An 11,111-nucleotide genomic window follows, 5' to 3' on the forward strand; every position below is an offset into this window, starting at 1 on the left:
TTCACACACAGTGTGAAGTGGGTGTAAATGTTTACGCCACGTTTAGTTTATGAAATGTGCAAAAGTGTTAAGACACAGCACCCCTCAGGAGGAGAGAAGCTGCCATTTCTATCTGCCAACCTGCCCTCTAGACAAAATGATGTGATCGGCAGCCAAGATACAGACTGATGCTGAAAATCTGCTTTCTTTACTGACTAAAAGGACATATTATTTAAGCTTTGTCGGGTCAAATCAAACAATAACTTATGGCTGACTGTCCAGTGTGACCTTCCATAGCTGTAGCCTTTTATTATCACAACACGTCTTCAACAAAAACATTGATTCTCAGATCAAATATCCAATGGATTATTTGTTCAGATAATGTAAGATGTGAGAAGATATTCCCTGGAGACAAAAGTTGGGTCCTCCTTCATCTTTCTGGCCTCTCACATTCCTGGAAGACTTGGAGGACGTCTTACTTGGAAACCCAGAGAGTCCATGTGACCTTCACGCTTTCAAGTCTCGCCAGCCTCTGATTGGCATGCCACGATCACTCAGCTGGCATCACATGAGAACAGTACAGATCAACAAAGCTTTTCCACTGTGTCCGCTGTCATGTCATGAAACGTTTTAACGTCCTTCGGCTGGTTCATCTGTTTGATTTACATCTGTGCGTGCATTGACTGTTAGCACCATGTGAGGTGACCCTCCCCTCCTCCCCCCTCTGCTGTTGAGCCGCAGGGCAGTGGCTGGTGTGGTGCTTGAGCCAATATCTCAACATGTGGCAATGTGTGCACCACCACCCTTTAATCTAGGAGGCACGTGGCACCGGGGTAACCAACAACACAGCGCTGCTCATGCCGGGCTGCACCAAATGATCTGGAAGCAATGACAGTAACACTGCATGAAGGACCTTGAAACAAAAACATTTAGATTTGCAACCTCAGTCAAGCTTATTTTTCTTCTTCACAGGACATGCACAAAAGAATTTACTGTTGGATTGAAAATATGGGGCAAGTTTGTCTTAAATCCCTTTCGATCATGTGATTCGACTCTAGGGGCTTTGTGGTTAACAGCTCACAAAGGTTTTTTCTGCCAGGTTTCAGTGTTCTTTTTTTGTCAGCGGAGTTCCCCTGAATTGTGATATTCGTCAGAGTTAGAATCAGGAGCAACAGTGTGACATTTTGAAGGTTGTGGTGCATATTCATAATCAGATCAGTGAAAATAAAAAGAGTTATAGTCGCCAACATAGAGCTGCAGTCTTTTAAGTATTGTTTGACCTCTATTTGGAGTTACATTCATAGACACACAGAAGATAGTGTGCATTGTATATATTTCAACTGTGATACCAATATACACAAAACTCTATCAGCATTATAAACTTTACTAACTTAGATTTAGCTGTTTAGTTTAGTCAGATACAGAAGCTCAAGACAGCCTTTAGTGTCAGTGTGAGATGGTCAGTATTTGATGCTCAGAGCAACTTAGATGATATAAAGAACATAAAGGTCCGTTTAGGCAAGGCTGGAGGGATGGTGCATGAGTTTAAAACGTATAGAGACTTAAAAAAAGATGTTTATGTACATATTGGAAAGTACTTTTATGAGACCAGGCTGGCATGAAGTTTAGACTGTATAAGGTCACCAATATGTTTCTGAAGAGCCAAGGTGAAGCCCAGTGTGGTGGCTACAGCCGTTGATATAGCAGTATTAACCCCCTCACAGTTGTCATAAAATAGGAAATTATCTAGACTAAAATGATTGAAGTACCAGGCTGTGAACATGTTTTTTCCTGCTGTAAAGTTGGGCATTATAACAAATGAGTAAATGGGGATGAACCCGCTTTTGGAGCCAGCCTAAAGTAGCCATTTGAGGAACTGCAGTTTTTTAAATAAACACTTCTTTTTTCACTCCTACTGTTATTGCAGTGCTAACTTGCTCGGCATACTGACACACCCACAAGTTCCAGTTAGAGACTTAAAAGAAGCTTCAGTTGCGATGAAATATCTAATCAGGCTGTGACTAAAAGCAGTCATGGCTTGTTAGATCTGGGAGGTGGATGGCATCAGGGTGGTTCAGATGCTCCATAACCATGAAACTGATGTGAGTCACCAAACCAACACTGGGTGGTACGATTGCTAGTGTGGGGGCACGACAGCTCCAGTAAGACACAGACTGACGGGGTTACTTTAGTTTAAGGGGAAATGAGTCGCTGCTGCAGTGAGCTTCTTTCAAAAGTGTTTGAACATATTTACAGTCTGAGAAGAAAATGAGAGGGGCAAAAATGCATGAATCATTTTAGCCTCCAGCTGCCACAACAAGTAGGGACTGACATAGACAACTATGTTACATTCCTTTCTCTTATTAATCTTTCAGGTATTTCAGTGAAACATGACAGGGCAGAGGATGGGGCAACATGTAATATTTGAGTTTCTGGCATTCTGGAAGTTGTTGTTCAAGACGAACATGATGTTACCACTTCACCACTTCCTGCACCAACAAACACAAATGTGTCATTGCAGCACAGTAATATTGATGGCATTCACAACTCACAACACAACCAGTGTACTACAGGGAGGTTATACGTTATGTTGAAAGATGGGATTACTGATGAAGAATCCCAGAACGTGTGGAAGCGTGCGTGACCACAAATACTAGTTGTACAACTAGGCAAACTAGTTTACAAAGACAGAAAATGAAAAAAGGGTATTGTACTTGAATATTTTCTTGCTTACACAGTTGGTTTCTAGTTAAACCAAGAAGTGTTGTAAATTGATTTTAATCAGAAGCTTTCCAGTTTAGAGGAAAGAAAAATGAGCTTCTGTTTGAAAGCTAACAAGGCCTTAGGAGGCAAAATTAATAAGATTTCCCAGCTGATTCATGATTCAAGCCAAATAAAAATCATCTGACGTTGGACATTTAAAGTGACCGTCCTAATAAGGTTTTTAAAGGTTTAAGGTTTAAGGTTTTTTATTTCTACAGTTCCGAAAATTTAGTTCCTTGTCTGAAGGTAAAGTGTTAAAAATATTATAAATAACAAATAGATCATACTCTTAAATTAAAATGGATTCTATAGGTGGCTACAACATCCATTGCTTGGTACTCCGGCCTCCAAACTGGGGTAGTACCAACAGACCTCTACTATAGGTAATACACTGACTGTGAAAAAGTGCCTCATACAACTCAAACATCCCGATCACGTGTAACAATTTGATATTTTGCTCAGATGTGACGGATTATGGCTGAAATAATAGTTCTTAGATTAGACACCGTTTCTTTTATAATAGCACAGAGTTCAAGTACAAGGCTAATGTATGATATGGGAAGGTTAGGCTTATTCTGCAAAGATCTGCAGCAGATTTGAGTACTGTAGTGTTTACATTACATATGGTACTACGTGTTGCTACATGTCAGGATAACCTGTAATCTTGGTTGTTGATGCTGTTGGGCTTAAAAAGATGCTTAAACGGAACATCTGAAAGAAGTTTGACATCAGTGCAGCCATGGCGTAAGTACGGGGTGATTTTTGAACATTAATGCATGTAAACATGTTCCAGTAATAACCCAAAATACAACTATGAACCTGAAAATGAGCATAGTTTTCCTTTTAGAATGACAAGCAAATGCAACAGTTTTTACAAATAACAGGTGAATTTATTTTTCCAAAAAAGTTATTTACATTATATACATAAACACACACCCAAAATAAGCAACATAACGGCAACAGTAACACTATGCACAAAACTTTAGAAAAATCGTGTGCAATGAGATCAGGTCTCTCCATCAGTTATACAGTGTATCAGTAATCTCTCAGCAGAAAGGCACACTTCTTGGTCACAACAGACACAAACACTCAAATTAACACACACACACATACACAACATACACACACAAATACTGCATCTAGGAGAAATGCATTCAACATATGCTTCATTATGGGATGTGCTCTGATAAATAATGTTGGTCTTGCAGTGCTTCCATTTTTCTCATAAATAAAAAATATTTAAAAATGTACAGTACAGCGACTATAAATGCTGGTGTATGTCCACTGGCACAGATCTGTATTCTACGTCACTAGTCCACACAAAGGAACGTTCAGAAATTCCTCGGGCAATCTTAACACATTTAGGACTGCCCCTCTGCTTCTAGCCTTCATATCATTGTCCAGCAGTCTCGAATATGCTGGACAGACCCCGGAGTCCTTGTTTCCAGACACCAATGGAAACCTTCCAGGTGCAGTTCAGAGTCCAGTCGAGCCCCTCCCACCGTGTGCTGATGAATCGTCCTCCTATGAAAAGTGCTCAAATGAAGAGAAAGCAGTGCTTCTCGCTGATCCATTTTGGGTCCCCCATGGTGATGGTGCATTGGTTGTTGGAAGTGCTGAGTTATTACATGGGCAGCCTGTCGATCAAACAAAAACAAAAAGGTTTAATTCACTAGGAATGATCACGGACACGACATACTAGAGTTTCTTCTTAATTTACATTAAGTATTTAATCCAAGACAATCAATATTTGAGCAGGTTTCGTACCGTTTTCTTGGCTTCACTTCCCAGCCATCACGACATTTTGCGAAAGTTATGGAGTCCCCTGGTGAGATTTCGGTTTGTGCAGGATCTTCGGCACAGAACGTAAACCTGAAAAGATCAAAATAAATATCAGTGTAAATGATGGTCAAGAATAATGCATTCTGGGAGATGTGGTGTTTAAGGTGCTCCCCCTCTACTTACTTCTTCTGCGTTTCCCCAGCTTTCACACGAATCCGACGGACTTGCAGTACAGGTTTGGGAGGCTTGGCGTTCCAGGCCCAGAACGTCTTCTTAATGTTCTTCCACACAGAGTTCCAGGATTCAGATTCTCCTTCCCAGCTCAAGCGGATCTTCAGCAGGTCACCAATGTCCTTCTCAGTGAACACCAAGAAGGTGTTAGTCAGGTTCAGACCGATGGTCTCCTCATGGCTGCACAGAAGGGATGGGGGGTCAGGTTAGGTCAGAAAACTGAGCAAAGAAATTATAGCAACTGTGTGTTCAAGCCAACCATTTTAACTCTGCTTTAATCAGAACAAATGTTTAAAATAGAAGCCACTCAAGTGGGCACATTCTGAACAGTCTGAGCTGCTGTGATGCTTGTTTGATTTCCATAATGTGCTTTGAAGCCCGAGGTTGTGACAAATCTAAATTAACATTCATGAAAACTGGAACTGAAAGAGACTGGTGTAGATCTAATCTATGTGACTGGCACTGTGAAAAAGGTCAGTACAAACAAGGTTCAAGCTCCAAATTTATATCGCAGCAGCCTGTGTGCTTCTAAATATCACTGGCAGTGTAGCTGCCAGGTGGCACATGCAGTAGGACAGAAGTCAAGCCAGTGTTTATGACAGGCACCATGAGGTGTTGTGAGGAAAGACAGCTTTTTGCCTTAAGTACTTTAACTTTGTACTTACACATCAACAAATATGTTTGTTGTATCCTCATGGGCTCCGTACAACTTGACATGGAAGGTGGGGTCTGCATTGTCTGCCTGTTTTCTGTTGAACACATGCATCTTCATCTGGTAGTGGTAGCCTTCAAAAGGAAACACAAAAACAGAGTTAATGTTGGATCCACCATGGAATTGTGTACAGTAGTAGTTTACACTGGCATCATAAAACGTGTTAGATATGGAGGTTAAAGATAAGAAACTCCGCGATTAAGTTATCAGAGAGGAGTGTTACTCCAGGAAGTAATCACAGTTGTAAAGATAAACTGGGAAATGTCGTTATAGTGACTCACCTCCAAAGGGAGTGTCAGCACGTGTCTTCAGATACATTTTACTGTTGCGCCTCTTACGCATCTTTCTGGCATTGTAGCCAATGTTGTTGCAGCGATTTTTGCGGCAGCTGAGGCAGATGCCCTTCTTGAAGCGATCGGGGCCGGTGCACTGGTAGGCAAAGCTCATGTGCTCCTTGTTCATCAAGGAGTCCACAAACAAGTGCACGGCACGCTCATGCTCGCACTTCATCACCTCCATGAAATCTGAAAAGAAAGAGGAAGGCCGGTTAGATGGGCAAGACAACATTGCAAAGTGTCAAAATACATGAACAGAGATCACAATCATTAAATTAGAGGAAGACTAGAATGGACATTGCAGTTTGCTGTGATCATTTCCGGTGATAGCAACGGGCTTTTCTACACTGTGACGAAGGTGTGAATGAAGCATTAAGTTGTTAAATTGACTCATTAAGCATTTGGCTCTCCATGCTTCCTTCTATTCCACTGCTTGTTTAGTCGTTATTGCAAAACATCAACAAACATCTTATATATATATATCTCTTGCAATAGCAACTGCACAACTTCAAGTGATGCCTGCTCTTCATCATCCTGTTGATTTGAATGTTAAAGCCTGATCTAGTTATACTCTATTTCTATGGCTAAAATATGGACTAAGATAGAGAATCATTCATGTTATGTCTCCATGTCAGATGGTAATTGGGATAAACAAACTGAACAAAAGGAGTGAAAACATTCCCAGTTTCTACAGATGTGGTTTAACTGATAACTCTTGTTGTGGACAGCTGGGGTCTACAAACAAAGAGCCATTTCTGAAGCACTTACTTCCAGCTACTGCCAGCACGTCCCCCAGTGCACAGCCGGGCTGCACGTCACCACCATTGGGGTAGATGTCAATGTCCCCAATTGGCTGCTGGATCCCGATGCTCACACCCAAAGCCTCTCGAGTGTATGTGTGCAGAACGTCCACAAAGTCGGCATCATCGGGGGAGAGGCGCTTCTGTTCCTCTACACCCTCAAACATTGGTCCTGCTGGGTCCAGACCTGTTAAAAATAAAAGATTGAGCAAAGGGTCAGGACACTGAGGCTGCAGCATCTTTTAGTCGTGTTTATAGTATTCTAGTATTCATGCTGCACTTAATTTACCAGTTATTCTGCCGATGTTCCCTCGCACAAATCTCCCCGCGTAGCCGGCTACATGAGCGCCTAAACTGTAGCCAATCAGGTGCACTTTCTCCAGAGGCAGCTGCTCTTCATCCTGTCAAGAGAAAAAAAATGAAACACTCACATCAGCAGCTGCCGCCATAAACACTAACTCACACTGACCAAATTCTGGATTTCAGCCAGTGGTGATCAGCCGTGCCTGCAGCTGAGCCAAGCTCAGTTAACCCGGACAGAATCTACCGACAGTCCCTTCCATGCAACAGCGCCTCCACCATCTGTCTCAGTTTGTCTCCATGAAATACTCTTTGTCCATGTTTACAACTACGTGGCAGGGTGCCTGAATCTCTCCTCAATTGCCATTCGTGCACCAGTCCAACTATGTGACAGTCTGCTGAATGGGAATTGTCGTCTTTGCCTCAGAAGTACTAAATAGACCCTGATCCTTGTTAGAAAATATCAAGTGAAGACACCACACCGGAAAAAACTGAGCTACTGCCTCGGGGCGACTTGGGAGTTCTGAAGACATCCAACATTAAGATAACAAATGAATATTTAGCATAACACTTCACTTCTGCAGACATGTTTTGACAGTTCTGTCATGCTCACAAAAGTATGTGATCACTTCAATGTTAAGACAGAAGGGGGGCAGGTTTTATGGCTTTGCAGGTACTCAGCTGCTCTTCCATTTCACTGACAAGATAGCTCAGATGATGCACTCCACCATAACTATTTATAAAAAAAACATATCCTAAAACATAGGAGGATTTATGAGATCCATTTATGCTTCTGACCTACATACTAAGGACCCCTTGATGTTATGAGACCGAGCTGCGTCACTGACGCTTGACTGATTTATCCGTTGCACGACTTTGCCAGCCGACATTGTCCTGTTACACACACATTGGCATCTACTGGCATTGTGTGTATGTCATTTAGCCATTTTTTTTTTACTTAAATGGTCAGTAAATGATAAACTGATTAACTTTTTTTTCTCTAATTTAGAAACTGACCCATACCTAATATACATCAGCGATGCTCATTTAGCTCTCTTATTTTTCATTTTTAGAATTGGCTAACAAAGCAATACATTATATTGGGTACAATAACATTAAATAATATTTAATAAAGTTAATTTTCATTCAAGGTCAGAAATGACTATATTAGCCACCATATCAGTAGTCTATGCATTTTTCTTCCTTAAACTTTTTGCAGGTCTTGAAAATCCCACATTGGTGTGGTTCTAGTCACAGGAACATGAGGGTCTGTGGTATGCGTGGAGTGTGAAATGGTTTTTAATTTACATTAACTGAATAGAAACCGGAAATGCATGATTTGAGAATTCACACTCATAAGAGGAAACAAAGTTAGTTTCACATAGCAATAGAAATGACAGCACACACACCTTAAGCCAGTTGATCATTTCGGCGATGTCGAGGCCGACGTCGTGGGTGTGGTTGACTGCATCGGGGTACAGCTGCTGAGCCATCGTTATCCAATCAACAACAACCACATTGGCGTCACTTTCCCGCTGCATCACTGCAGAAACCAGCTTATGCATCCAGCTTTCGAACATCCCGCTCATCTGATAGAGGAAAAAAATACAAAGTCATTCATTCATTCATTTAGCCAGCAGACTGCTTTAACCTGGTGACCTCTCTGACTCTCTGCACTGAGTTAGCTCACATTCACATGATAAATTCCAACAATCAAAGCGCCCTGGATAGAGAGACAACACTTCAATCCATGAAACACACACATTCCTTTCAGTCAGTGAGGTGAGGGCTGTCAAGAGTGTCCCAGACGGAGAAAGTAAGGTGAAGTCATTTCAGCTTGTACGTACCGTCCAGCCGTGGACGATGAAGATGGTCTTAGCTGTAGTGTTGAAGCCACACTCCTCTAGACATTCCTTCTTGCCTGCATGCAGGTAGCAGCCCTCCACGTCAAAGTCTAAACTCTTCCTCATGTTGTACTTGACGACGCCACTGAAAGCTTTGCCATCTGTTGGCAGTTCATCCAACGCACCTTCACCTGAGGGGAAATTAAACAGAATGCCTAGATTAAATTGAGGAAATGCCAGATGAGCTCCATTTCTCTCCTGTTTTCTGATGGCAAGGAAAGAACACTTTATTCTCACAGAAATTATTCACTTTTAAACACACAGTTCAGAAGGCACTCAGCCAATCATGCCTCACACATGCAGGAAGCGGCTAACCAATCAACTTGCTTCTGCAGCCAACATCTGTTAATGCCGGCTAGGTGAACCGGAGACGCAGGCGCAGAGCCAAAATCTCACCGCCACCCTTATTCTCTTTTTATTTTGCTCTCACACAGCTGCAGCCAGAGCTCGTATAATTATATCTGACTTTGTGCTCTCAGGCCTCAGGCTAAAACGGTACGATTGAAGCATTTGACTAATGCTGGAAGCACCAAGAGGATGCTTACAGCTTATCCATAGATTTTAAGATATAATTATGGGAATATTAGTAATAAAGGGTTATTTCGAAGACACACACATTTGGTCCCTTTGTGTTTGATTCTTGGTGGAGGGGTTGGATTCATTTAAACCAGTCTGGATAAATCCCGCCGCACGCAGCAGAGACGTCAGATCTGAATTTAAATGAACTCAACACCCCTTGGTACTGGGCCACACAGACCAAAATGACTTCAGCTGGGTTGTAAAAACGCTGGTGAGCGGTCGGTTGTAAAACGCGGATTCAGCGGAACATCTTTCCCAAATAGTTCCCACAGACGTGGCGTTGTGTGTCTTTTGCTTCAAGACTCCTGCTGCTCCCAAAAAGGACACGTCGCAGTCTTGTCTTTTTAAAATCCATCCCCGTATTTTCCGGTTCACTCTACCCGCCACACTTGTTCTCTTTCATAAAAAGCCTAAAAATGTCGATAAATCAAGCGGGGATGTGGGGGGAATGTGAGAAAAAATTAGGTTTTTCCTACTTATTACATCTTTCCATTCATAGATTTTCAAAAAAAGCGTGTTTGCCCTACTTTACATACGTGATGTTGGATTTTGACACTTCCCTTTGAGGCTGGTAAGGAAATAAATGACAGAAATTAACGAACAATAGACACAAAGACATTTCTTACCTTTAAGAACAGCGTTTTCCCCAGCAGCGAATGAAAAGAGCAAAACAGCACACTGGAGGAAAATCCACAGCAACAGGGTTTTATGATTCATTTCAGTCACGGGCGAGTGTGGAGGAACTAAAAGCTTCCTGGGAATATAAAATGCCTTTTTTGTCTTGCCGATTGTAGCTCGGTAGGTAGGTAGGTGAGTGAGTTTAGATCCAGTGGTGACAAAGAGAGCCGGTGGTGCGTTTTGGTGCGCGCCAGTGAAAGCACCGCTCAAGAAATGTATAAACTTGCATCAAGTGTCTCATTAGAGTTTTAAATAGTTTCTCCTTTTCAGTCATCTGATCATCGGCTGATCTATCGTGAATCTCATTGGTCAAGCCCCCATTTGTTTACGTTGAAAGGCGTGGCAAAGCTGAATGAAGTCGTAGTAGGCTTCTCCCGTTGCGCGTGCTTTAACCCTTGTGGTGTGTGTGTGTGTGTGGGTGTGTGTGTGTGCGTACGACTGACGCAAGGCAAGCCATAAAAACGTATCCAGTTTCTCAGTATTGGTGTGAAGGTCGTTTTGCCTAACTGGATTCAAACACTGTAAAAAATAAAAAATAAATCAATAATGAGGCAATGACGGTGGAGAGGCGTGTCAGGAGAATCAGACCCTAGAACTTGAAATAAACAATATTTTATTGTTATATGATATTTTTTCCTCCGCTAGGCAATGATGGGAATATTTAAAAGGCTCCGGGCCGTGTGTGTGTGTGTGTGTGTGTGTGTGTGTGTGTGTGTGTTGGGGGGATGGCGAGGTTCCCTACCCCCCCTGAAAGCATCGTCCCCTCCGCCTGGCGCGCGGCCAAACCATCAGCTTAGCTCACCGACCGGTTTCAATTGATGAGGCGAAGAATGGGCGCACTCACGCAAGGGTCTCCGCTACAATAACACCACTGTTTTGTGTACATACATCAGCGCTCACAAGCCAGTAGGAAGTGTCACCTGCCACCCCAGCAGCCCCTGGTACCTGCTATCTCTACAGCGTTTCCGCATCCCTCAAAACAAAGTGCTGCTGGGGGTTTCAGTATGCAGTGGGTCAGTGGGTTTATCGGCTCTGTGGAGTCTGCGAG

The 11,111-nt window shown here is 42.5% G+C and overlaps 1 protein-coding gene across 1 annotated transcript; it reads right to left on the reverse strand.

Annotated features, from left to right (window-relative positions):
- Positions 1-3,610: 3,610 nt before the first annotated feature.
- Positions 3,611-10,309, reverse strand: lipg (lipase, endothelial). Its single transcript, XM_059337607.1, has 10 exons — positions 10,012-10,309; positions 8,750-8,937; positions 8,312-8,491; positions 6,892-7,003; positions 6,571-6,789; positions 5,749-5,991; positions 5,421-5,541; positions 4,708-4,935; positions 4,510-4,614; positions 3,611-4,379 (listed from the first exon to the last, which is right to left on the reverse strand). The coding sequence occupies exons 1-10, from the start codon at positions 10,100-10,102 to the stop codon at positions 4,367-4,369; spliced, it is 1,500 nt and encodes a 499-aa protein (XP_059193590.1). The 5' UTR covers positions 10,103-10,309; the 3' UTR covers positions 3,611-4,366.
- Between the last annotated feature and the right edge of the window lie 802 nt (positions 10,310-11,111).

The sequence above is a fragment of the Centropristis striata genome, chromosome 7, assembly GCF_030273125.1.
Source record: "Centropristis striata isolate RG_2023a ecotype Rhode Island chromosome 7, C.striata_1.0, whole genome shotgun sequence".
Classification (NCBI taxonomy): domain Eukaryota; kingdom Metazoa; phylum Chordata; class Actinopteri; order Perciformes; family Serranidae; genus Centropristis; species Centropristis striata.

Coding starts and splice junctions, on each gene's coding strand:
- lipg (XM_059337607.1), bottom strand. CDS start 10,102: ATGAATCATAAAACCCTGTTGCTGTGGATTTTCCTCCAGTGTGCTGTT. Junction 8,492..8,749: donor TCATCGTCCACGGCTGGACG/GTACGTACAAGC, acceptor TTCCTCTATCAG/ATGAGCGGGATGTTCGAAAG. Junction 5,992..6,570: donor CGTGCTGGCAGTAGCTGGAA/GTAAGTGCTTCA, acceptor CTTTCTTTTCAG/ATTTCATGGAGGTGATGAAG.